The following is a 25,085-nucleotide window of genomic DNA, read 5'->3' on the forward strand; positions in this document are numbered from 1 at the left end:
ATTTCACAACCAAAATGATGAGAATATAGCACGAAGGTCCCAATTCAGTGAGATACCTAAGCACATACTTAACTTTAAGCACATGAATAACACCATTTATTACTCTGGGGAGTTTGGGTCTACATGCATAACTGAGTTATCAGTGTTCCCATAAAATGTAACGGAAATGACAGACTGTGGTAACAATGCTTGTGTGTTTACAAAAATTACAAGAACATTTTACTGTGAATTTTAAAGTTCTATGCTACCTGGACACACATACAGATTCAGTACACACACACACCCCCACCCCCACCCACCACAAGCGTCTTGCGCTGAGAAACGTTTGAAAATATTTTCCTGAAGGCCAGAGGAAAAAAAAAAAAATAGACTCTAGACAGCAACTTACATCACTTATCAATAAAAGTATAAAAAATATTTACATAACAAAATAGATGTTCATTAACACAACATTTTCTGCTTACCTACTGTTAAGGCATCAAATAGCCGATGTATTGTGTCTATATCTTTGATAATCCCAGATTCTTGGATTCGCTTCACAAAATCGTCCAACTGCATGTGTGTTTTTGGTAATTTAAAATTTTTCACATGGTCATCTACTTTTATGACTTCTCTTTGTTTTTCCATCACTTGACTAATCAACCTCTTCAGCTCGGGTCTGCGGTCTGCTAGGGAACGTTCAGAAGGAGGCATATTTTCCACCATCTTCCTCACAAGATCAGTAGGGAAAATTCTTATGTCTGTTTTATATAGATTTTGAAAGTCTGAAAGCGCATCCAGTAGTTTTCCTTGCATCAAACCAATAAGTCCACGAAGGTAGAAATATCTTGCCAGCAGTGCTGAGTTATCATGTTGTAAAATATTTATAGCTCTGGTGAGATGATTGATAAAATCTGTATAGTAGGTGTGAACACACTGACTCATCAGAGGAAAGTGAATTTCTGGGATCTTGAACGTACTAATTGATTTAGATGACAATTTTACAGCTAAAAAAGAGAAATAAAGTGCTAGATATAAAAGTGAAGAATGAAAGTAAAGTATCTACAAGTATCTTCAAACAAGGAATTTTGTGACCTGCACCCCCAGTAATGCAGTATTATGCTTGTGAGAAAAATAAAATTGTTCGCCACACACTCCTGGATACCAGCAGGCCCTGATTAGGTAGTCCATCCCTACTCAGCAACACGCTTGAGCACATGCTTTACTTCTGGTACATGTTTATATCCCATTGACTTTGCTGAACAGAGATGAGCTTAAGCATCTGCTTAAGTGTATTTCTGAACTGAGCCTTAGGTGGGAAAGGATAAAATCGGTCCAGTAACTGGTCCGGGAAGCAGCCCCACAATGACAACACTAGAGTAGGTGTTCCTTGTGGTGGTTGCAGGATAGCACAATTCTGAGCACAGTGCAGCCAAACGTTCAGGATAATGCAAGTCACTACTTCATGTAACGTTTGGTTACCACCTCCTGACTTCTGCTGTGTTTACGTGGTCAGTGTGATGCTGTATAGAAAAGAAGGTGACCATCTACATTAATATGGTCCTGTTGCAAAACTGTGATAAATCTTGTACTAAGTACAAGACACTGTGTGTGGGGTTATGAAATTTGTGTGTTCGTATCTTAAACATGTTGTGGGTCTGAGAAACACCCACAGGTTAGCTCTTTAGAAATAACAAAGGAGTTGCAAACTAAGGCATCTGCGGTGCGGAGCCCCCTGGCTGCCCCTATGCGTAGGAGCCAGAGGAGGGACATGCCGCTGGTTCCAGGAGCCATGCGGAGTGGGGCAAGCTGGAGCATCAGAGCAGGGCAAGTCCCAGACCCTGCTCCCCGGTGTGAGGCTTGAGCGCTAGATGTAGCCCCTGGGCCGTAGTTTGCCCACTCCTGCTCTACGGTGACTGTCTATGGCTCTATGGTAAAACTAGTATAGTGCTCCAGGAATCCACATTCGTTGCTGGCTTGTGAAATCTAAATTATAGAATATACCACCAGTTTGGGTGTTTTTGCCCTGTTTTCTGACAGTCTGACCAGAGATTGGCTCACTCAACTGTGAGCCACACCAGGCACCATGACAGTGAGCACCCAAGTACCTGGTCCATGATATCACAAGGTACTGTACTTGTTAGACACATTTTTCCTTACCACGCTCTGTCTCTGATCTTCGGAGTGATGAAGTCCTAGCAGGACTATCATGAGACCTAATATCTTGTAAATTAGGCATACTTATTACCATACGTTTACTAATCATATACTGAGGGTTAAATCTTTTAGAAGCCATTTTCACCACAGTCTGTCTTCTTGGGCTATCAAGCATTGAATTTAACCTGAAGAAAAAACAATTTTTAATTACATTTTACACATATTATACTATGCATCAGCATAAATGAAGATAAATAGTAATTTATTATTATTGCTCTTTTTTGTATTACAGTAACACCTACCAACTCACAGCACTCTATGGCCAATTTACTGCAGGACATTTTTGTCACATCCTTTGAAGTAAATTTCATAAAGATGGCTTATCAATTACCTAGAAAGACAAGGTTACTCACCTTGTGCAGTAACTTATGTTCTTTGAGATGGTTGTCCCTGTGGGTGCCCCACTTTAGGTATCTTGGCACCCTGCGCTTAAAATTGGAGATCTGTAGTAGCAGTGCCCGGTTGGGTCGCACACCCGCTGTACCAGTCTCACACCACTCCGAGCGGTTACATAGCAGTGCACAGCCAACCGCCCCCAATTCCTTCTCTACCCCAGAGAATCGGCAAGAAACTCCAAAGTAGAGGGGAGGAAGGAGGGTAGTGGAGGGACAACCATCTCAAAAACCTTCAGTTACTCACACACATTCTTGTCAACTGCTGGAAATGGCCCATCTCGATTATCACTACAAAAAGTTCTCTCTCTCTCCTGCTGCTAATAGCTCACCTTAACTTATCACTCTCATTATAGTGTGTATGATAACACCCATTGTTTCATGTTCTCTGTGTGTGTATATATCTATCTTCCTACTGTATTTTCCACTGCATGCATCAGATGACGTGAGTTTTAGCCCACGAAAGCTTATGCTCAAATAAATTTGTTAGTCTCTAAGGTGCCACAAGTCCTCCTGTTCTTTTTGCGGCCGCAGACTAACACGGCTGCTACTCTGAAACCTGCACAAGGCGAGTAACCCTCTCCTTTGAGGAGTGTTCCCGTGGGTGCTCCACTTTAGGTGACTATTGAGCAGTTCTCCTCAGTGGAGGGGAAGGGCTTCGGAGTTGGTTTATTGATGGTGGATAACACTAAGTCCCAACTGAGCATCTGCTGCTGATTGTTGTTCTAACACAAAATGTTTAGTGGAAGTATGGACTGATGTCCAGGTACCTGCTTTGCAAAAGTCAATGATAGGTACGTTATTTAGAAAGGCCACAGATGCTGCTAACGCTCTGGTGGAGCGTGTGAGGACTCCTGGTGGGGGTTACAGATTTTTGTTTTGGTAGCACAAATGGATACATCCAGATATCCATTTGGATAATCTCTGTTTTGAGATGGTTTGGCCCCTCAAGCGTTCTGTTATGAAAACGAATAGTCCAGGTGATTTTCTGAATGTTTTTGTTCTATGTAGAAAGCTAATGCTCTGCGAACAACTAGCATGTAGAGTGAGGTTTCGCTCCCGTCAGCATCTGGCTTTGGGAAAAAATACAGGTAAGTAAATGGGCTGATTTAAATGAAAAGGGGAGGTGACCTGGGGTATGAATTTAGGGTGCGGTTGTAGGATTACTTTATCCTTAAAGAATGTTGTATAAGATGGATGCACCATTAGGTGCGCCTAATTGCTATCACATCTGCAAGATGGGCGGGAGACTGAGGAAAGCCACCTTCATAGATAAGTGCAACAAGGAGCAAGTTGCAAGGTGCTCAAAAGGTTTTCCTGTGAGACTGCACAGAACAAAGTTGAAGTCCCACATGGGTGTAGGGTTTCTTAGTGTGGGATAAGCGTTTTCTAAGCCTTTAAGGAAGCGTTTAATCATCAGGTGAGCAAATATAGTGACTCCGTCCACTTTGTCATGAAAGGAGGTGATAGCAGCCACATGTACTCTGATGGAGCTTGTGGATAGCCCTGATTTTTTAAGGGCCAGTGTATAGTCGAGAATTCTCGATAGTGGGGCCGACAGTGGACAGATCTGTTTGTCCTGGCACCAAAGTGCAGAATTGTTTCCACTTCTGGATATAGGTCTTTCTTGTGCTTAGTCTCCGACTGCTCAGTAGTATATCTTTCACTTGCTCAGAACAGTCTTGATCGACGCTCCCCCCGACCCGCCCCCATCAGCCATGGAGTAACCAGGTCTTGAAGTGGAGTACTGTGACAGATGCATCCTGAATCTTGTGATAGGAGGTGAGGCAGTAAGGGAAGGATATGAGGTGGTTTCACTGCCATCTGACACAGGTATGGGAACCACGTCTGTCTGGGCCACGTGGGTACAATGAGAATGATCCTGGATTTGTCCTGCCTGATCTTGTGAATGACTTGGCTTAGGAGTGGAGTCAGGGGAAAGCATACATCAGTGGCACTTCCCAGTTTAGGAGGATAGTGTCGCTTAGGGAGTGATGTCCCAATCTGGCCCGGGAGCAGTATTGTGGGCACTTGGCGTTTTGAGCTGTTGCAAATAAATCTATGGTGGGGAACCCCCATAGTTTCAATATGGCTTTGAAAATTCCAGGATCCATCTCTCACTCATGGGTTTGTGAAAAATCCCTGCTTAGTTGATCTGCTGTTGTATTCTGACATCCTGGCACATAAGATGATCTCTCTATGTTGTTCGCGATGCACCAATTCCAAAGGCGTATCGCCTCCGTACATAGGGAGTATGATCGTACTCCCCCTTGGCAATTTATATAGAACATGCATGCTATATTTTCTGTAAGGATCTTGATGGTATTGTTCTTGATTAAAAGGGAGAAAATGCTCATATGCATTTCGGACTGCCCTTAGCTCCAACAAGTTTATGTGAAGGCTGGACTCCGCTGGGGACCAGCAGCGTTAGATTGTATTGTCACGTAGACGTGCCCCCCCAACCAACTGGGGAAGCGTCTGTCGTGATGGTCATGGTTGGAGCCTTTTGCTGGAAAGGGACTCCTGAGCAGACATTTTGTGTTTGTGTCCACCATGTTAGCGAGTCTTTTACCCTGCATGGCACTGTGAGGCGTGTTGAGAGAGTATCTGTGCAGTATATACACTGTTCGAAGCCATGCCTGTAAGCACCTCATGTGGAGTCTGGCATATTTTAGAACAAAGGTTGTCGTAGACATGTGCACCAAGAGCTGTAAGCATGTTCTGGCAGATGTTTGCCGGCTGTTCATCACCACTGAAATTAGGTTGACAAGAGTGAAGCATCGTTGTCAGGGTAACGTTGCTGTGAGACAATCGAGGTAGGCCCCTATGAATTCCAACTTTTGGACAGGAACTAATGTGGACCTTTGTACATTTATTTGCAACCCTAGGTCCATGAACAGGGTTATCATGGTCTGTGTGGCATTTATTGCTCCTTACTGCATTGGTGCCCTTATCAGGCAGTCGTCTAAGTATGGAAATATCATCACTCCTTGTCTGCGGAGGTGAACTGCAACGACAGCAAGAACCTTGGAAAAGTCTCTTAGGGCAGTGGACAGGCCGAAGGTAGTACTCGGTATTGGAAATGCTGATTCCCTAGGGTGAATTTCAGGAATCTTCTGTGTGACGGATGAATGGCAATATGAAAATAGCATCCTGGAGGTCAAGGGCCAAGAACCAATCTCCTTTCTCTAATGCCTGAATTATTATGGTTAATCTCACCATTTTGAAACATCATGTTCTCATGGATTTGTTGAGTTTTTGTAAATCCAAAATGGGACTCCACCCGCCACGCTCTCTTTCTGAGTTAGAAAGTAATGGAAATAAAAACCTCTCCCCCTGTGTTGGGATAGTATGGGTTCCAAGGCACCTAATTGTACAAGGGGGTTTATTTCCTGTTATAACAGGTGCTCATGAGACGGGTTCCTGAAGAGGGACGGGGAAAGGGAAGGGGGTTGGGTAGGTGAGATAGAAATAAAGGGGATGGAGTAGCCCTTCTGGATAATCTCTAGAACCCGTTTGTCTGTCATGATGGTGTTCCAGACTGGATAGTAGAGTGACAGTCTCCAAATGGGTGGGGGACCATATCTGGTTCCGGGACCAGAGAGAGTGTGAATGTCTCGTGCCCTTGACCACACTTTTAAAAATGATTGTCTGGAGGTGCATGGTTGAGACGTTGAAGACTGACCTTGGTTCTGCCGACGTCTGTTCTGTTTTTGTTTACTCTGTTGGTTGTACTGTCTTTGTGGCTGGAAGTATGGTGTAGACCAGAATCTCTGGTTATAAAACCTGCTCTGTTTCTTTTTATTTGCAGGTACGTATATGCCCAGGGTTTTTAAGCTCACCCTTGAGTCCTTTAAGGTGTGTAGAGACACATCGGTTTGGTCTGCGAATAATTTTAACCCTTCAAAGCATAAGTCCTCAACAGTTGCTTGAATCTCCCTTGGGAGTCTGGAAAGGTGGAGCCAGGATGCACGGCGCATGACCATGGATGTAGCGATGGACCATGCTGCCATGTCTGCAGAGTCAAGAGAGGCCCGTAGGGCCGTCCTGACAATGAGACACCCTTCAGAAACTTTTGCCTTATATTGCTCTTTTTTGTCATCAGGGAAACTTTCAACAAATTCTGACATTTTCACAAACGGATTGTGTGCGTAATTTGCCAGTAGGGCCACATAACTGGCTATGTGGAACTGGAGTGTGGTGAAGGAGTAGGCTTTCCATCCAAAGAAGACTAGCCTTTTCCAGTCCTTTTCATATGGGGTCATTCTGGACTGGTGTTTTCCCCTTTGGTTGATTGCATCCACCACAACAGAGTTTGGTGTGGGGTGGACGAATAAAAATACAGCTCCTTTTCCTGGCACATAATACTTTTTGTAAGACCTCTTACATGAGAGAGAAACTGTAGTGGGTGTCTGCACGATTATTTTTGCAGGCTCCATGACAGCATCATTAATTGGCAGGGCTATCTTTGCCGCTGGGGATGCCTAGAGTATGTCCGTGAGCTTGTGTTGATCTCTGGTAGTTGTGCTAGCAAAATGTCCAGGGATTCAGCTACCCTTCTGAAGAGCTCATAAAAAGATTTGAAATCATCCTCCATAGTGTGTGTGTGTGTGGGGGGGGGGGGGGGGGGGGGGGGGGGGGGGGGTAGGGGAGGTGGCATCGTCATTTCATCCGGTGACAAAGATGAGATGTGAGTGGGCGGTAGAGTGTCACCTTCAGCTATGTTCTCAGGCTCCTTGGTCTCTTCCTCTTGTGTCTCTGAGGGTGCTGGGACTGTTGGTGAAGGGGACAGTGTTGCTCTGGACCTAAGCAGGTTAGGGGGCCTGAGATTTTGGGCCCTATACATTGCCCATGGATCCCAGTATGGCCAGCTGGGTGGGAATGGTATAGGGGGCGGTGCCCATGGTTGACCATACCAGCCCCGCATGTCTGTAGATGTCTGGTGATGAGAAGATCCAGGTTTAGGCAAGGAGTGTATATTACTGCCTTATCCTCTTCTTCCTCATCACTGGAGATAGGAGGGGCTGATCCACAGGGAATGGTTACCAAGCTTGGTCCCAGTCTAGATGGGGTACTGTTGGTACCGAGCAGAGGAGATTCAGGCGTTGAGGCTTCTATCAGGTCCACATGCCTCATGAATTGCTGCGGGACCATGAAGCTCGGTGCCGGGAAGGCATCGTGCACTGACCACTAATTAGAGTTTTAACTGTTGGTGCCGATGACTTAGAGCTGTTCTACATAAGTTCAGCAGGTGGTGCCATTGTACTGCTCGGTGCCGAGGTTTTCTTCTTTCTTTGCTACGTGCACCTGCATTAGAGCTTGCCCACATAGGGTCTTTAGCTTCTCGGTAAGTCTCAGTACCAGATGTTCCCGGTGCCTTGCGGTCAGACGCAGTCCGTGCCATTGCTACCGGGGCAGATTTTTCATTTGGAGATCACTTTCTTTCAGGTGATTCTCAGTGTGGGGCCACTTTTTGGTAGCCTTTCTAGGAGCAGGCTCCTTAGCAGCTGTTATTGAAGCAGATCCCGTCAGACGCTGCCGCTGGAATCCGTTGGCCAGGAGGCGTCCTGGACTCGTTGGCCAGGAGGCCTCCTGGACTGAGGGATTTCTCCATCATAAGGAGCTTCAATTGGAGATCCCTGGCCTTCCTTGTCCTCCTGTCAGTTTTCAACAGTGTGGACATTTTTGGGTAATGTGTGTCTTGCCAAGGCAGTTGACATACTGTGCGTAGCCATCAGATCCTGGTATGGAGAGTCTGCAAGTTGGACAGCGTTTAAAGCCTGGTGAGCTAGGCATGCCTGAAAGAGAAAGTCCTTTGGAGAAAGAACAGGGATAAACCCTGTTTTTCTTGCTTTTCTTTTTTTCCCCAAGGCAAGAGCTGAGTACTTGCTGGGGAGGCAGGGATAAAAGAGGGAAGGGAAAATAAATATATATATTTTTTAAGAAGAAAAATAAAGTAAAACAAAATATAAAGGGCAAGGGGATAGGGTAGCTAACACTATTGGGAACAGCTATGAACTATTAACTTATCTAAAGTAAGAGAGGGTGCTACTGTCACTCTAACTCAAGCCAAAGGTGGTAGAGAAGGAACTGGGGGGACGGTTGGCTGCGCACTGCTATTTAACCACTCAGAGTGGCACGAGATAGCTACTGCACGTGCGCAGCCCAAGCAGGCACTGCTACTACAAATCTCCAGTTAAAAGCGCAGGGCGCCAACACACCTAAAGTGGAGCACCCACAGACACACTCCTTGAAGAACTTACTTATATATACAGGACATGATCCTACATCACTAACATTGTAAGACATTTTTCCATTGATTTCAGTGGAAGGAAAATCAAGTCTGTGATAAATTGTAGTGAGAAAATTTTACCTATCTTCTTCAGACTGAGTGCTCAACTCAAGTCGGGCAAATGCATCCATCCTTCTGTTCAGACGAGCTTTAAGAAACGAGTGAAATATATGGGTCTCTAACACCTGCAATACACAACAGCAAACTGATATTAATTGTTGATCATATACAAGTATACGTTTATTACTAGCCTTCATCCATTTTATTGGCCTAAAATAAAGGCAAGAGCCCATAGGAATGCAATGTTAACATTGCACAATTTAAAGAAAAAAAAAAAAAATCACCAAAGTCAAGAAAAGTAAAAACTTAAAAATTCCAACAGCAACATCAGGTAAACCTCTTTACACACCCTGTATAATTTTATGGTATACATTTTAATGACAGACAGTAATATATTAAACTTCAAATTTAACAAGAAAAAAACCTAAATTTTATATTTTCTAATATTTATTGTAACCGTGCAACTTTAAACTTCATTCATGATGTGAAGAAAAAGGCTCCTCACAGCTCCATGTTAAAAAATTACACTGCCAAACTGAAGAGAAAATTGGAATGATATCCCTGCCGTTGACTGAATATTCCCTCTTGGGAGAGCCATTAAATTATCCCTCCTTAAGGTAATTTAATTTATTGTTGAGACTTCCAGAAACACATCTAAAGCCCCAAATTTTGCCCTTTAGAATGGACAAGACTGCAAAAAAAAAAAAAAAAAAAAAAAAGTGTCAGATATTAAAGTCAAAAATAACACACATCCAAACTCTCCCAAAAGGTCTCCCTTCTTCCCGTACCACTTCAAATGACAGAAAATGACCACCACCATATGTAACCAATAATGTGTATCATTTCTAGAAACACAATATAAACATTTCTAGCACAGGGCTCTTAATCTTGTTCACCAATGCACCAAACTACTCATTTAAGCACATGTTTAAGTCTCATTGATGTAGTCTCCCTACTATCCATCTAAGCTTTTATACCATACCTATACCGGTGATACCTGACCTCCTTACAAATTTACTAAGGTTAATGCAAGGTGCTATCTACATCTTTGGTTGTAGTTATGAAAACGAGCTTTCTTTAAATGGGAAAAGAGACAGATTCTCCACTACTTTGCCTGGGGCATAAACTCCATGTCTGGGAAGAGGTATCAATGGCTAAGGGCCAGGGGGAATTATACTCACAGGTCTTCAGTTAATTTAAATATATTAATGTATTTAAAAAATAAGGAAAAAAACTGCATATATAATAAGTTCTCCTACAATGCAGAGGGGCGGGACTAAAATTACCAGGTGGTCGATTCCAATTCAAAATACATTGCTCTATATACAGTATTTCTAATGCATTTGTCAAAGTGGCATCTAAGCAGCAATTCTGGGAATTTTATTTATATGTATTTGTAACTTTATTTTCCCACTAGATGGCACGCTATATTGACAATTGGGTTTATTAAGATAACAGGCAGCAGCAACTGAACCAATTGCCCTTTTAATATAATGCTTGGTATTACTGGCCACTTTATTAAATACGGTGGTCCAATTTTAATTTTGTTCTAAATGAAGATATCATTAGGCTATTTAGCATTTAAGAAAATAAGGTCATTTGATTTTATTTTGGTAAATTGAGGACTTAGATGGCACAAATCCTCAAAGCAACTTGAAGATGTAAAGCATATACACACACACCCCCATCAATTTGAGTTCTTCACTTACTTCATTGTAAATGAAATATTAGTATTAGAAATTATACAAACTTTTTTTTTAAAAAACAAATAATTCATTGTACGCAACATTTTTTATGGCTTTGAAATTTCTTTAAACATTTTAAAATAAACATTTTAAGCTGTCTTGAGGAAATATTCCTGATTAGAAATATTAGTGGATTGTTTTGTGATTTGTACATTTTTTCCTTATTCTGTTTGCTATGCATATTTTGCACAATAAAAATCTTTCCAAAATAAAAAATTATCCTACCATAGATTTGGTAGTTTGTCCTATTAAATCTGCATCAACATTAGTATAGTCTACAGAATAGATTTAAGTAAAATGAGTTAGTGTTTTGACCCATTTCCTTCAACCTTGGGCATCTTCTAGAAATAGAAGATTCAAAAATATTCTACTTGTGGTTTTGAGTAGCGAACTCAAAAAGCTTCATTATCTAGTCGAGGTGAAAACTAATTATTACAATCTATTAGCAGTAGTGAACTGATTTCTTTGCAAGATGCAGAGTGCAGCTTCTGAAGAACCAACTGTCTAAGTAGCAATATTATAATAAATGAAGCTTTTGTAAATTTTGTAAGTGCACTTGCGATCTTACTCCTTCTGAGGAGTGAATCTGAAATGGCAGATAGGATTTTGGATGCTCCCAGTCCCACAAACTCTCCTACTTGGTCCCATACGCATTCAAAACTTCTTAAAGTGACATTAGTGTAAAAAAGGAGTAGATTAAAAATAAACGTAAACCCTGTATTCCTTTGCTTTTGTCATTTTAAATAGGAATTGCCATAGTGGGTCAGATCAGGGGTCCACCTAATCCAGAATCCTGTCTCCAGCAGTGGTGAGAACCAGCTCCTTCAGAGGAACATGCAAAAAATTCTGAAGTAGACAGTTATGGAATAACCTGCCCATCGAGAAACCATCTTTTCAACCCTCAGTAGTTCGAGTTTGATTTACACAGTGAAACATGAGGATTTATATTTCTTCCAAACTTTGGGAAGTGTTTTTTTTTGTTTGTTTTTTAATCTAATCCCTAAAATTTTTAAATGCATCTTCCAGAGGTTTAGCTGCAAAATTGACTTTACCATCAATATAAATCATTGCATGTAAAACCCTTGAAGCCAGTTCAAAAATATAAGGATTAATTTTCCTGGACTATAAATTACTGTGGCTTACTTAGGGCAAAATTCACCCCTTTTGAGCAAAAGATCTATGCCCACTTGAGTCCTATTTTGAAGCCTTAGCTGTGACTTCAGTCTCATGCTGGCCATTTGCAAAAGGAAAATTTCACTTTGGAAAAAAATGTTTCATTTGCACCTGAGGAAGAGACACAAAAATAATTTCAGAGAACAATATGCTACCATATTTGCCTGTATATTTTTAATTAAAATCTAGTCAATGTGTTATGAAAACTAGTAGCTTATACAATATAGTCCAAATTTCAATAATTTAATTTGGGGTGTTTTGTAATAATAATAAAATAATAAGTTAACAGGTGATTAGAATAAACCAAGGATGTAATTACCTTTTTGTAAAATGGCTGATCCCCATGTGCCCTAGTTTTCAGAAACTCTTCACTATTAAACACTCTGTGTTCATAATTTAGATGGTCCTTGACCTCCCTGTTAATAAAGAGCATGTTGTAAGTCTGGAAACTTTGTAAAGAAATGCATTTTTGCAGTGAACCACTGGTACTAACAGAACCACACTGTAGTACAAGAAAGCGGGTTCTGTTTTCTGAACAATTTTTAATCACTGAATTAAAGAAAATTAATGTAGAATCTTATCAATAGAAGTAAGGCAGGCTACCTACTATCACTGACATTTTCCATCAGCAAATCCATTGAGACACATTGGGGTCAACTTCAATATCTGGATTACCATGCAGTACCATCTGCTTATTAATGTAATAATTTAGGCCCCAATCCTGCAACTGTGTGTGTGTGGACAGACCCATGAAGCCATCAAGAACCCCACTTTGGGGCACCATACAGACAAAAAGATCTGCCTGTGCAGATCTAACTGCAGGATTAGGGCCTTATTTGGTGCCATTACATTGCAAGGTATTTGATCATTTGTAATGTTCTGCATGCACACCCAGCTGCAATGTCCACTAAGTCTAGCCATAAAACCAGCTTTACTGATAACCATGTTAAGCAAAAGAAATTTAATTCAGAAAAGAGGAGACAGGAAAAAAGGGAGAACTGGTTAAACAAAAAAAAAGCAAGCATCTATATTTTAGCATATATATTATGGCAGGAAGTACAGGCTCTTCTCTTTCCCTTGCAAACCAGGAGTTAATAGCAACTTATGTGCTCCAGAAAGAGGCCAAAAAAGCAAGCCATTCTAGAAACAGGAAGGAGAGATTGACTGCGAGAGGGCTGCACTCTGAACCAAGGGCTATGGGTAAAAAACATGAGGTTACTTACCCTAGACATATGCATATCATGGTGGCTGAAATAAGGGACCTGTTTTGTTATTATATAATAATTACTGATTCATATTGAGTATCAAGGATGAACTGAATTTTCAGGAAGGATTTGAATGAAGATGGTAATGGTATGGTGAACCAAATTTGGGACAACATACCCAAAGATGACGTTCACTCCTGTGCAGAGAGCCAGTACAAGACTTATGCACCACAAGTCTCAAGACTCAAGTATGATTAAAATATGGTTTAAATGGTGCCTAGATTTTGGTTTGGCCGTCTGCACAGCTGTAAATTCCACTCACTATGTATAAACTTAGTGGTTGTGGGAAAAGCAGACAAACATGGCAAATGGAGTGTGGCAATTCTGTCTAGAAGTGTTTGCAGAATCTTGCAAGAGTTATCAGTATGTTTGCTGCTCTTTATGATTTTTCATAAGGACTAAAAATGCCTAGGTCTGTTCAGTCATAGATCTCAAGGTACTATCTAAAGGACGGGTAGATGATATCAGCCCGTTTCACAGATGGAAGAAGTGACTTGCTTGATGTCACACACCTAATCACTGGCAGAGCTCGATTAAAACCCAAGACTCAACTGCCCAGTTCTGTGTATGGTCCAATGGACCATACTGCCTCCAATTGAGTCATAAATCACTGATTGATGGTATTATCTTAATAGTATTATTGCAGCTTAAATATTCATATGAATTTAGAAAAATGGTGGTTAATAAAAGGATATAAACCTACATTATTTAGGGGTGTGGGGTTTTTTTTTTGTTTTTTTTTAAAGGATAAAACCTCTGCATACAGAAATACAAGATACTTTATTGAGAATAAAAACAGACAGCTTGAGTTGGAAACAGAAATTTCATCAACAAAGATTTACTTTCCTTCATTCCTGGACTCTGGTAGATAGAGCATTAGAAGACAGAAGAGACATTGCTGGAAAAAAGAACAAAAAAAAGAGAAAGTTTGAAGGAAAAGAGGAAGAAAGATGGCAACCCCATTTGCAGAATGCTAATATGATCTAGAATTAAAATCTGTTATCTATTTAGAGACAAAGCATTTTTGTAGACAAGTATTTAACGTAATTTTAAGAGTTAAACTTGTCAGATAGCAAAGTATATTTCACCTAATATTTATTTTGAGTGTATAACAGTCAATAGCAAAAGCTCAGCAAATCTCACACTGGCAGCATATCAGATTCCTCAGACTCATTAGAAAAACCATTTTTTCCTTCTCCAGACTATGTCAGTATCTACTAAGCCAGCTACCTGGAATTGAACAAATGCCGTAGGGGTGAGCTCAAATAGTCTTAACATGTCAATTTACATTTATTACTGGGATGGAGCTATATGCTGACACTCTCCTCATTAGTGTATTGTTCCATTTATCTCACAATGTGCTACATTAGCAACCATCACAAATATATAATTTGAATTTAACCAACTCCCTCACTGGAGCCTGCAGAATTATCAGACCTTCAGTATTTTTATTCCTTTGTATTAAGCTAAAATATCATCATGATAAATCCACCTGTAAACCATGGAGCTCTCCCACTGGTAAATCTAGATTTACAGAATCTGTGTTCTTTCTCTGTTCTGTCCTCTATTTTCTTGTAGGACCTGGGCACTAGAAGTGACACCTCTTCAAACACACACAAACCTATGGACGTCCCACATGAATGGGATGTTCAGTAAATGTTCTGAGCATGCTGAGGTACTATATGAATATTAGTGTATTGGGTTAGGGTCTCAGAACCAGTAGAGCTGGAGCAGTTGGGCAAATACCTGAGAGGAAAAGAAGAATGTGACTCTGGTCCAAGTGATTAAGATACTCAGAAAATCTGGGAGACAACCTGACAAGTACATTTTACTAATTCTGAAATAATCTGTTTCTGCTCAAACCTACACAACCTTGCATTAATAAAGTAAGATCTGAAGGAACTAAAGGGAAATTTGAGATTTTCCAGAAATGTAAAGGCAAATTACAATAGATTTCTGGGGCAAAGATTTATGAAAGTGACTGAAACCAACAAGAAAAATCAAGGTCAAGTTGACTGCGTTCTTTCATCCGCTTACGAGAAAATGAAACAAACGTATTGGTACTTTGATTGCCATCAATATGACTCATGCCATCTGTAACCACACTACAAAACACTTTAATAACTTTTCATTTCCTGTTTGTGTTCTTATGCTTTAAATTTCACATGGTTGGGAGAGCAGACTCGTGACACATAACAGACAATAGTAAGTGTCAAGGGGCTGCAAAGATCAATCACCGCATCCGAACTCACGTGCACGATGGCAGAGTCATACAGAGCTAAAGGGTCACAAACAATAAGAACAATCAGTTCTGCATTGTGTCCACTGGCTATGTCTATACAATCCCTTTTCCCTAAGCATATTTTTATTCTTCCTTACGACCCTTGCAGAGTCTGCAGGTCTAGAAGGCATTGGCACTACTTCTGTGACTATTAGTGCTATTTATACTGAACCATAATCTACTCTCAAATCTGAGGCATTTGGGCTACATCTCTCTTCCTGGTGTTTTCACATGAAATGGCAGGGAGTTTAAAACAAGAATTTTAATTTCCTCAGGATATAACAAAATACCATGAACTCTTTATCTGAAGTTATAGATAACATAATGAAACTATACCCAAATATGTGAACTGCTGAAATTTTACCACTGGCCACTGTACTAAGCTAGCAAAAAAATTCTTATCAGTGTCCTTCAACAGATCTAGAGATTTTTCATAGTATCTTAAAAAAAAAAATAGCAACATAATATTCTCAGAGATAGAGTAGGCGTGGATGTTAACTGGTACTAGGGTTTTATGGCATACAACCAATATCATCACCCACCTGAAGATGTTGACAATTAACTGCAAAGTAATCTGCTGAACTTTAGTGTTCAGTTTTTGCTGCCAAGCCCTCCTGCGCATTTGTAGTTCAATGAAGTCTGTACTGGAGCTGAGGTGACAGAGTTCTAGATCATAATGCAACTGAAGGCTCTCAACTCTAGAAAAGAAAAAAATTAATGAGTTATCCCTTAAAAACAAGGGGTTTTTGTTTGTTTTTTAAAAATAAAGAGAAACTTGCATCTTACCCTACTTTCAACTAAAGAAATTACAAGATTTTAATTGCAAGTGTTGCTATAAAGCCAGTAACATTTCTTGTGAAGCCTACTCGTAATAAAACATGGAACTTTGGACATCTTCAATGTACATACTCCCTGGAAACATTCTTGTGTGGTATGGGCAATATTTGACTTCTAATAAGTCAGCAATGACGGCATTACACCTTAAGTGGGGTGGCCATTATCTGGCTTGCCAGGGGAAGGGGTATACCACTTTAAGGGCGGGGGGGGGGGGCGCGGAGAAGAGAGGTGCAGAAGCAGAACAGGTCAGCAAGGCAACACTGACTCATCCACCAGGAACCTGAAGGGCAGGGACTTGATAAAGGACAAGCCCTTCCTGCACCAGGAAGAAGTGTTTGTTAAAGGAACAGAATAGGAGAGGTTCAGGATGCCTATGACCAGCTCAGTAGGGAGCCAAACCCCTCTCCCCCACATCCTTTATAGCCCACCTTAACCCTCATTTGAGAGGGTGTGGGGGAAGAGGATGTTAAGGTCCCAGCAGCACGTTGGCTAGGGACCAAAATGGAAAAGGTGGGGGGAGAGGGGTAGAAAGGGTTTGATGAAAGCCCCCAGGTAGATATTTAAAGAATTATGGAGTTACCTACATTGCGAGCTTTTATGTGCTGGGTAGTGATAAATTTGTGGCCTAATTAAACCATATCCAGTGTCTCCTATTCTTCTTCCAGTATAGATGGATCACGATTATGGAATACCAACATTAGTAACCGTAAGGAAAGGAGCATTACATTGATCAGATAATAAAGAAAGGATACTGTGGTTGTGTTTATGACATATGCACCGTAACTGTATAAAGCTACCTGTACAAAAAGTCCAATTTGCCCTTGCCCAGTCTGGTGTTCTTATTTATATGAAGTAAACAAAATCTGTTATAAAGAGCTTTCCATGGGACTTATCCTACTTAGGGCATGAACCACTCAGGTTTCTTTTACCTTTTTATAAATGTTTCTGCTGCTTGTGAAGGGACATCTGGAATTACAGCCTCATCTACAGATGATTTTGAATGTGTAATGTCTCCATTATCAATGTTGATTAGAATTAAATCTTCAGCTTCCTTTGTAAAAAAAAACATGTTAATGATTAAATATAAATAATGTTGATAAAATATTTATTTCCTCTTGATGTAGCCTGCAGACACTTAAATATAAAGTGAGTTACCCCAGCACAGTGATTGCTCTTAACTCGTTAGGAATGTATTGTAATTTATAACCAAAAAGGGATGGTTCTGTTTTAACTTGGTCTTTTGGAGGACTGAGACAACTACACAATTATTTTCAATATAAATGAATCTCACATTAATTTATTAGGATTTCAAAGAAAACACACAGATTTGGAGATCTAATATTCTCTCCATGTAGTATTAATGAATAAGTCCATAAATCCTCCACACATCAACATATATGTACAAGCTGTAACAGGTGGAAATTTCCTGCATCTCAGGGACAAACCTTTCTGAATTAAGTTAAACACCTTTGGGGGTTCATTGTATTAAAAATGCATTTGTTTATGTGTTATTGTGAGATTGCATGTAACTTCTCTTGAAGGAAGGGGGATTTGGGAGTAATGGAAAATTACCAAAAGGCAGAACAAGAAGGTGACCCCAGCAGGACACTATAAAGGGACTCATGTAGGGAAATAGGGGAAAGTGACATCTTGCACCAGAATAAGATGAGGGAGGCTACAACATGGGCAGGACAGGCAAGGGGGTGAGAAACCCTGCTTGCCTGCCTGACTGAACACAGATAATCCACCCCACCCCCACCCCCCAAGGACTCCCAAGGGAATGGTGAGCTAGTGAGGGACATTGCCTTTAGGACGTAAAAATTCCCAGACTGTGACACATGCGTACCACTCATGTGGAAGGGATATAGGGACAAATACTAGGTCTGTGCCCTGTGAGTGAGCATAGGGACCCTGAGATTGGGTCTGTGGCTGGATTCTGTTCAGACTCCAGAAGCTTACCACTCCCTGGGAATCTAGAGCAGCAGAATTTTGGATTCCCCTCAAATAAACCCTAGTGGGTGGCCAGGAAGGGACACAATAGGATCTGTGAGACAAGATACAAGTACCTTTTTTTTTTTTTTTTAATCACCTCAGAATAGTCCTTATTCAGTTTTCATACTGAAAATAACTGGAGAAATAAATGAATGTGTGTAAAGTTCTGAATTCATAAATCTATTTGCTAGGTCAAAGACTACATAATTCAGACTATAATGCAGTGTACATAAAAAAAACTTCAAAGTGACACTGAGATAAGAATAATATTTTTAATTGTACCTGTGTTTGTTGCACCAACCTACATTATGTAGACTGAAAATATTTTTTACTACAATTTACTTTCACAGGTTAAGATGTTTGGTTTTGCATTTTACTGATCCTGGACAAGACTAGACTGATTAACTTGGTTTATAGTCATATTCATTAATCTCATGTCTACTAGCACAACGCTGTTGTGTTTGGGTTTCCAACGCTGCAAAGGAATGTCTCTCTCAGGCTTTGTCTACACTGGCACTTAATCGGCAAAACTTGTGTCATTCAGGGGCGTTAAAAAAAAACAAAAACAAAAAAATCCCCACACTCCACGCACCCCCAAATGACAAAAGTTTTACCAACAAAAAGCGCCGGTGTGAACAGTGCTTTGTCGGCAGGAGCACTCTCCTGCCAACAAAGCCACTGCCGCTTGTGGGGGGCGGAAGATTTTTGTTGGCAGGAGAGTGCTCTCCTGCTAATGAACAGCAGTTACACTGCGCACCTTTTAGCGGCACAGCTGCAGTGGCACAGCCACGTCACTCAAAGCCTCGTAGCGTGGCCACACAGTCACACACCCTCAAACAAATGTAAAACTCTAAATTTGGGGCCCAAACTATCTGACAGTGTCACTTTGAGCAACTGAAGTTTTATTTGTCACTGAAAATGCTCTTTATATATCAACCTCCAAAACACCTGTTAAAATAATATAAAAATTCAAAGAGAAGAAGAAAACTATGAATCCAATTCTGAAATCCCATTCTAAAAACTCACTTTTATATTGCTAAAGTCAAAGTGTTAATGTCAATCTGGAAATCCATCATGACAAAGAATTAGGAATTTGAGGCCCATGTACTGCACAAAAATATGAAGCATTTTCAAAGCTGTGCTTGGTGCTGCAGAGAAACAAGCAAAGATATGTGCCTTCCCTGAAAAACTGACAGTGTGAGGGCCTGATACTGCAATCACATACATACATGCAAAACGTTATCGACAGGAAAATTCCCACTGGCTTCACTGGGACTACTCATGTGCATAAATTACATCTGAGCATACACTTGCAGGATTGGGACCCAAATCTGACATCACATAACAAACAAGGATCATAGACTACGCTGGGGAAGGAGAAGACAGACTAGAGTTATAAGAATACAAACAAAAAAAAAATTTTTTTTAAATCCACTCAATAACTAAATGATGGTTCTGCTGAAGTTAAAAAAAATTTTGTAGGAAATCTGGAAAAATTTGTTTTAAAGAGGGACTGAATTGAGGCAAGGGAGATGACTTACTAAACAGACCTAGGGAAAAGCAGCAGCAAGAGTGGGAATGTTCTATGACAAACCTGGCTAACTTCTTCAAAATGATCAATGTGACATCCCATAAGAAAAGACGTTGGGGCCATTATAAAATCCAGCATCTGACGAGACAGAATAGGTACAAAAGTGTGTTGCCATTGAATAGGATGAAGGTACAACATGAAGCATTCAGCTATGAGTGTTAGCAGGGCCCAGTCAGAAGAGAAGAAAACAATCCTCTGCTCAGTTAAGATGCAAGTTATAATCTGTAAACAATGATGAAAATGATTAATATTAGTAATAATACTTGTTACATAGAGCAAGTTCTATAAAAAGCATCTCCAAATACTTTACAATTTAAGGTTCACCTTCAGGGGATCAGTGTTACAGTAATACAGATTTTACACATTGATAAACTGAGACAAAGACAAGTTAAAGGATTCTTACACAGCCAGAGTGCTAGGAATAAAAACTGGGGTGAAATACTGGCTCCACTGAAGTCAATGAAAGTTACATGCCATTACTTCAGTGGAACCAGGATTTCTCCTCAGGAGTCCTGTCTATCAGTCCACTGGCTCTAGCCACAAGACTACAATGTAAGAGGCCTTTATAGCACTCAAATTAAAGGGATAAGAAGCAAAACCAGACACTGATGAAACACACAAATGTACCACATAAATTTTTAGAGTAAAGGGCCACAAATTGTTAAGCTTGTATGGGCTCTAGAAGGAGGTGATCATGCACAACATTTTCAAATGGGAAGGCTGGCTGTCCATCAAAATGCATGCAGACAAATACACGAGATAGTGGGCATCGCTAAAAAAAATAAATAAATAAGCCAACACTACCTATTTTCAGAACTGAGATGCACACTAGGAACAAACCAAAGGCACAGATGAAACAAGGATCCAATCAGCCCTTCAGTTCAAAAGAGGAATCAGCTGAGGGGGACAATGGTGATGTATTAAGAAAATAAGAGGGGCTGCTGGCAGGACATTGTCTTGCCTTTCTTCATTAATTACATTAGACAAATATAATGCTGGCACCTGTTGCGGCTCCATTGTTATGGCTGGCTGAGTTTTGCATGTAAAACAGATTGAATTCTCTGCTATGTATGATAAAAACAGTGTATACTCCCCAAAATTATAGCACTTACTGTTTTAGTATGGAATGAATTTTATGAGAGTTTACAAGTAAATCTGTTATTTAGTTTAGGAATTTTAACAATTGGTCCTTTAAGAAATTTAGCACCTGGTGTTAGACCATGAAGGAAAAAGAACAATCAAGCTAATGTATCTTTAAAATCAGTTTAATCTAATCTGGACCCCAAAACACAAAAATGCCTTAATCAGAAACGTATTTATTGCATGGTGTTACTACATAGAGTTAAATTGTTTGAGTGCCCTAAATGTGCATTTCCATGTATTTGGATTTATTTTAACTTTAACCTTAGCTCTGAATTTCCTGTGTTTACAAGTGCACGATTTGGGGACAATTACATCTCTGTAATGTATTTAACCCTAAATTACTGATATGTATTCTCAACCCAAACTCCATCTTGCAGATTTTTTTCTGGGAACAAGAAGAAAAGAATCAAGGTAACACAAGCAAAAAAAAAAAAATGGTGACACTTTACAGAATCCTCTTTAAAGTTTTTTGTTTTGTTTTTACCTGTAGCACCTGTTCTGGTTTGAAACACAGTAATGGAAGATGGAGATCCAAGTCAATAATTGGGCTGTCTGGATCCTCCCGTGATGGAAAGACTATCTGTAGTGGTTTCATATTAAATATCTGTAGTAACACATGTTTTTCAATTAATGTTTAAATGAAGAAATGGTCCCATAGAACATGAAATTTTAAATCCCAATTCTAATAATAAAATATTACGGTTATCTGACAGAAAATTATATAAATAAATAAAAGCACAGAACCTAACATTTTGCTTTATGTACAAAAGATAATTGCAGTACTGGAAGTATTAAACTCAATAATAACAATCTCCATAAAGATTTATAAAGCACTTTGTGTTTCCTTTCAGTCTAGTAAGAGATTTTAGATACTGAAACAGATATTAAAATTGAGGAAATGAAATACCTTTTTACACAAAATTATAAAAAGTATTTTGATTTAATCATAATCATCTTTAATGGACTCTTGTCATTTATGTCTATTGTAAGTTTAGTCTAACTGCATTCTGTCTTTCTAGGCTACCTCTGCCTTTATCAGAGCAATCTGTCTGGATCCACCTGCTTTATTATCTAATATTTTTTCTCCAATTCTAACTGAGAAACTTTACCAAAACATAATTTGTAATTTCACTGCTTGCTGATTACAACTTAAAGTGTAGACCAGCTTATAATAATTGATTTGATATAAATAAGGTTAATAATTAACAGCTGAATCATGCCATTTAGACCACCCACAGAACGAACTGTGGAGAGCTGAACCATTCCAAAAGCAGCCTCTTGAAGCTCCCAGGTGCACATAGGGAGAATACACCCTTTTTTACCCCGATACTTGACCTCTTTTTACAGTGCATCTATATATGGACCCCGTTACTGTAGTATCAGAGAGCCTCACACTCTTTAATGTATTTATTCTTCCAACACCCCTGTAACATAGGGAAGTACTGTCCTCATTTTGCAGATGGGGAAATTGAAGCTAAGTGATTTGCCCAAGGTCACACAAAACATCTGTGGTTTCAATTCCCTGCTCTGCCACATCTCCCAAGTACTAGACTAGCACTCTAAACGCTCAAAAACCCTTCCTCTCCTCACTACCCTATCTGCTGTGTACCATGTGTCCATTAGAAAACAGGGTAAGAGTAGTCTGTGCCCCAGGAGCACAGGTACTGACTTCAGTGGCGTCACACTGGCATTAAAACCGGTGTTACAGAATATGCCCCATTTTACACAAACAGCACACTTAGTATTTTATAGTAGGTAATGTTAAAATAATTATGAAATTGAGCTTCACTAATTACCAAGTGGAGTGTTCCTGGTGGAGGACTGGGTATTAAAGATAATTTTGCTGCAAATTCTTTTATACGATCATCAACGTCTAAATCCCTGCGAGGCGTCAGATGTACCAGTAAGCTGAAATTAAAGTATGTCAAATATTTTTTTAAAATGTAACATGTAAAGAGGCTAAAAAATAAACTCTTCCTTGATACCTTAAGACTAAAAAAAATTTGGGGGATGGATAAAAGTATTATTGCAACTATTTAACCTCTGGTTTATTAGATAATTTAGAGGCTCCAATTGATTTTAACAATGTTGCTCTGTATGAAGCTGCTCCTTCATATCTTTCACTCACAAGTTTATTTATTCTTCATGTGTGCAAGTCTGTCAAAATGTTTCTATTTTAGGAGTTGAACTTCTTCGCCACTCCAAAACCACAGAAGGCTAAAGCTTACTGGAAATTAGCCCGTTTTTGAAGGCTTACATGAACTATTCAGTTATAAATTAAAAATACACAATCCAAAAAAAGCGTTACTACTGCAGCATTACAACTGAGCAATTAAATGCACGTCAAACTCAGAAGTTTAATTTCCTAAATCAGTGCACGAATGTAAGTAGTGCAATAAATGACCATTAAAATGTGTGCTTCAACGTACATGCATTGTAGCAAAAAACTAACTATAAGAAGTTAGAACTTTGAATTTCCTGACTTTTGTGCTCATATAAATTGTCAATTTTAAATTACATCAGATTTTTTTTTAAAATGCTTTGGTTCATTTTTTGTACGTAAATGCGCTATTGTGTTTTGCCTGTGAAAATAAGTTCAGACACCGTTGTCAGCTCCAATTCATACCACAACATTATCATATTTTCAGTTTTCAGAGTAACAGCCGTGTTAGTCTGTATTCAAAAAAGAAAAGGAGTACTTGTGGCACCTTAGAGACTAACCAATTTATTTGAGCATAAGCTTTCGTGAGCTACAGCTCACTTTCACGAAAGCTCATGCTCAAATAAATTGGTTAGTCTCTAAGGTGCCACAAGTACTCCTTTTCTTTTTGCATATTTTCAGTGCAATAGTTGTTGTGATTGTGTCTAACTTGGGATTTAAGCTCCATGTGGAAGTGATCATTTCTTTCCCTATGTTTGCACACTGCCTAGGAAACAGACAGAGCTCCACAGAGCACAATAATGAACTGGAGACCACCAACTGTGCCCCACAATCAGAGAATGTGGATCCTGATCAGCCACTAGGAGACACAGACAACTAGGTAAGAGTTTATTCCAGCCAGTAACTGGAGGAGTCACATCACAGAGAGGTTCTACTTTCAGTGGTGGAAGTCCTTTCTGACAAACTACAAGGCTATGTAATGACAGTCTAAAATTTCTCTGAAATATTTGGTACGATACCTAGGAAAGATCCAGTATTGGGACAAAGGAAATTTCCTAAACACAAGATATAATCAGACTTTACCTTTCTTAGCATTGAGCCAGCCATTCAGGAGTCTCATACAGCCATTTAATTTTTCAAAAGTGACTAGTAATTTTGGGTACATTTTTGGTTGTCCAACTTGAAACACCAGAGAGGCCTGACTTCCAGAAGGTGGGGGTTCAATGTTTTCTGAAACTCATACCTCTTCAAGGCATCTCAAGTCTGCCACTTAAAAGTTACCCAAAATTACTAGTCACTTTTGAAAAGTCAGACCAATGTTCTCTCCTGAACAGAAATCTATATAAATTATCTGGCCAATAGCTTCAAAAGTCACTCCTAGTTTGGCCCCTCCTTTCAGATGATGACAACTCTTCCCTATCAAAGCAACAGTGATCCATCCAATTTTTTCCCCCATGATTTTGCCATCTCTTCTCCTGACCTCAACCTCCAACCCCACTTTCTGGCCCCATCCCTTCGGCCAGGAAAGACTAAGGGCTTGTCTACACTGGCACTTTACAGCGCTGCAACTTTCTCGCTCAGGGATGTGAAAAAACACGCCCCTGAGCGCAGCAAGTTTCAGCGCTGTAAAGCACCAGTGTAGACAGTGCACAAGCGCTGGGAGCTGCGCCCCTCGTGGAGGTTTTTTTGTTGTGGTGGGTTTTTTTGTTTTTGTTTTTTTTTTTTATTTGAGAGCACTGGGAGAGCTCTCTTCCAGTGCTCTGCCACGACTACACAAGCCACGTTAAAGGATCATGGCCTGAAAAAGTGTGTCCAGAATTTCATGAGAAGGGAGGGGAGCCAACTGTGCTACCTTATCAGGTTTAGGCATCCAGCGGAATAGGAACTAGTAGCAGTTGCCTGTATTTAGATGAAGAGATTTGGGAGACTCAGTTGCCCAGAAATCCCTGCTGAAACC

At 40.0% G+C, this 25,085-nt stretch overlaps 1 protein-coding gene across 3 annotated transcripts in view; it reads right to left on the bottom strand.

Moving 5' to 3' along the window:
* DENND3 (DENN domain containing 3) overlaps positions 1 to 25,085 on the bottom strand; it is a 66,789-nt gene that overhangs the window by 26,929 nt on the left and 14,775 nt on the right. For 2 of the 3 annotated variants that reach the window (XM_037891935.2, XM_037891938.1), the window contains 9 exons: positions 22,764 to 22,875; positions 21,452 to 21,571; positions 19,828 to 20,046; positions 17,171 to 17,292; positions 15,947 to 16,102; positions 12,178 to 12,274; positions 8,962 to 9,065; positions 2,140 to 2,321; positions 465 to 986 (listed from right to left, as the gene is read on the bottom strand). In XM_037891935.2, the coding sequence (XP_037747863.2) occupies positions 465 to 986; positions 2,140 to 2,321; positions 8,962 to 9,065; positions 12,178 to 12,274; positions 15,947 to 16,102; positions 17,171 to 17,292; positions 19,828 to 20,046; positions 21,452 to 21,571; positions 22,764 to 22,875 (1,634 nt within the window). The remainder of the gene's footprint in view (positions 1 to 464; positions 987 to 2,139; positions 2,322 to 8,961; positions 9,066 to 12,177; positions 12,275 to 15,946; positions 16,103 to 17,170; positions 17,293 to 19,827; positions 20,047 to 21,451; positions 21,572 to 22,763; positions 22,876 to 25,085) is intronic. The other variant, XM_037891937.2, reaches the window with a different exon arrangement.

Source organism: Chelonia mydas, chromosome 2, assembly GCF_015237465.2.
Source record: "Chelonia mydas isolate rCheMyd1 chromosome 2, rCheMyd1.pri.v2, whole genome shotgun sequence".
Lineage (NCBI taxonomy): Eukaryota > Metazoa > Chordata > Testudines > Cheloniidae > Chelonia > Chelonia mydas.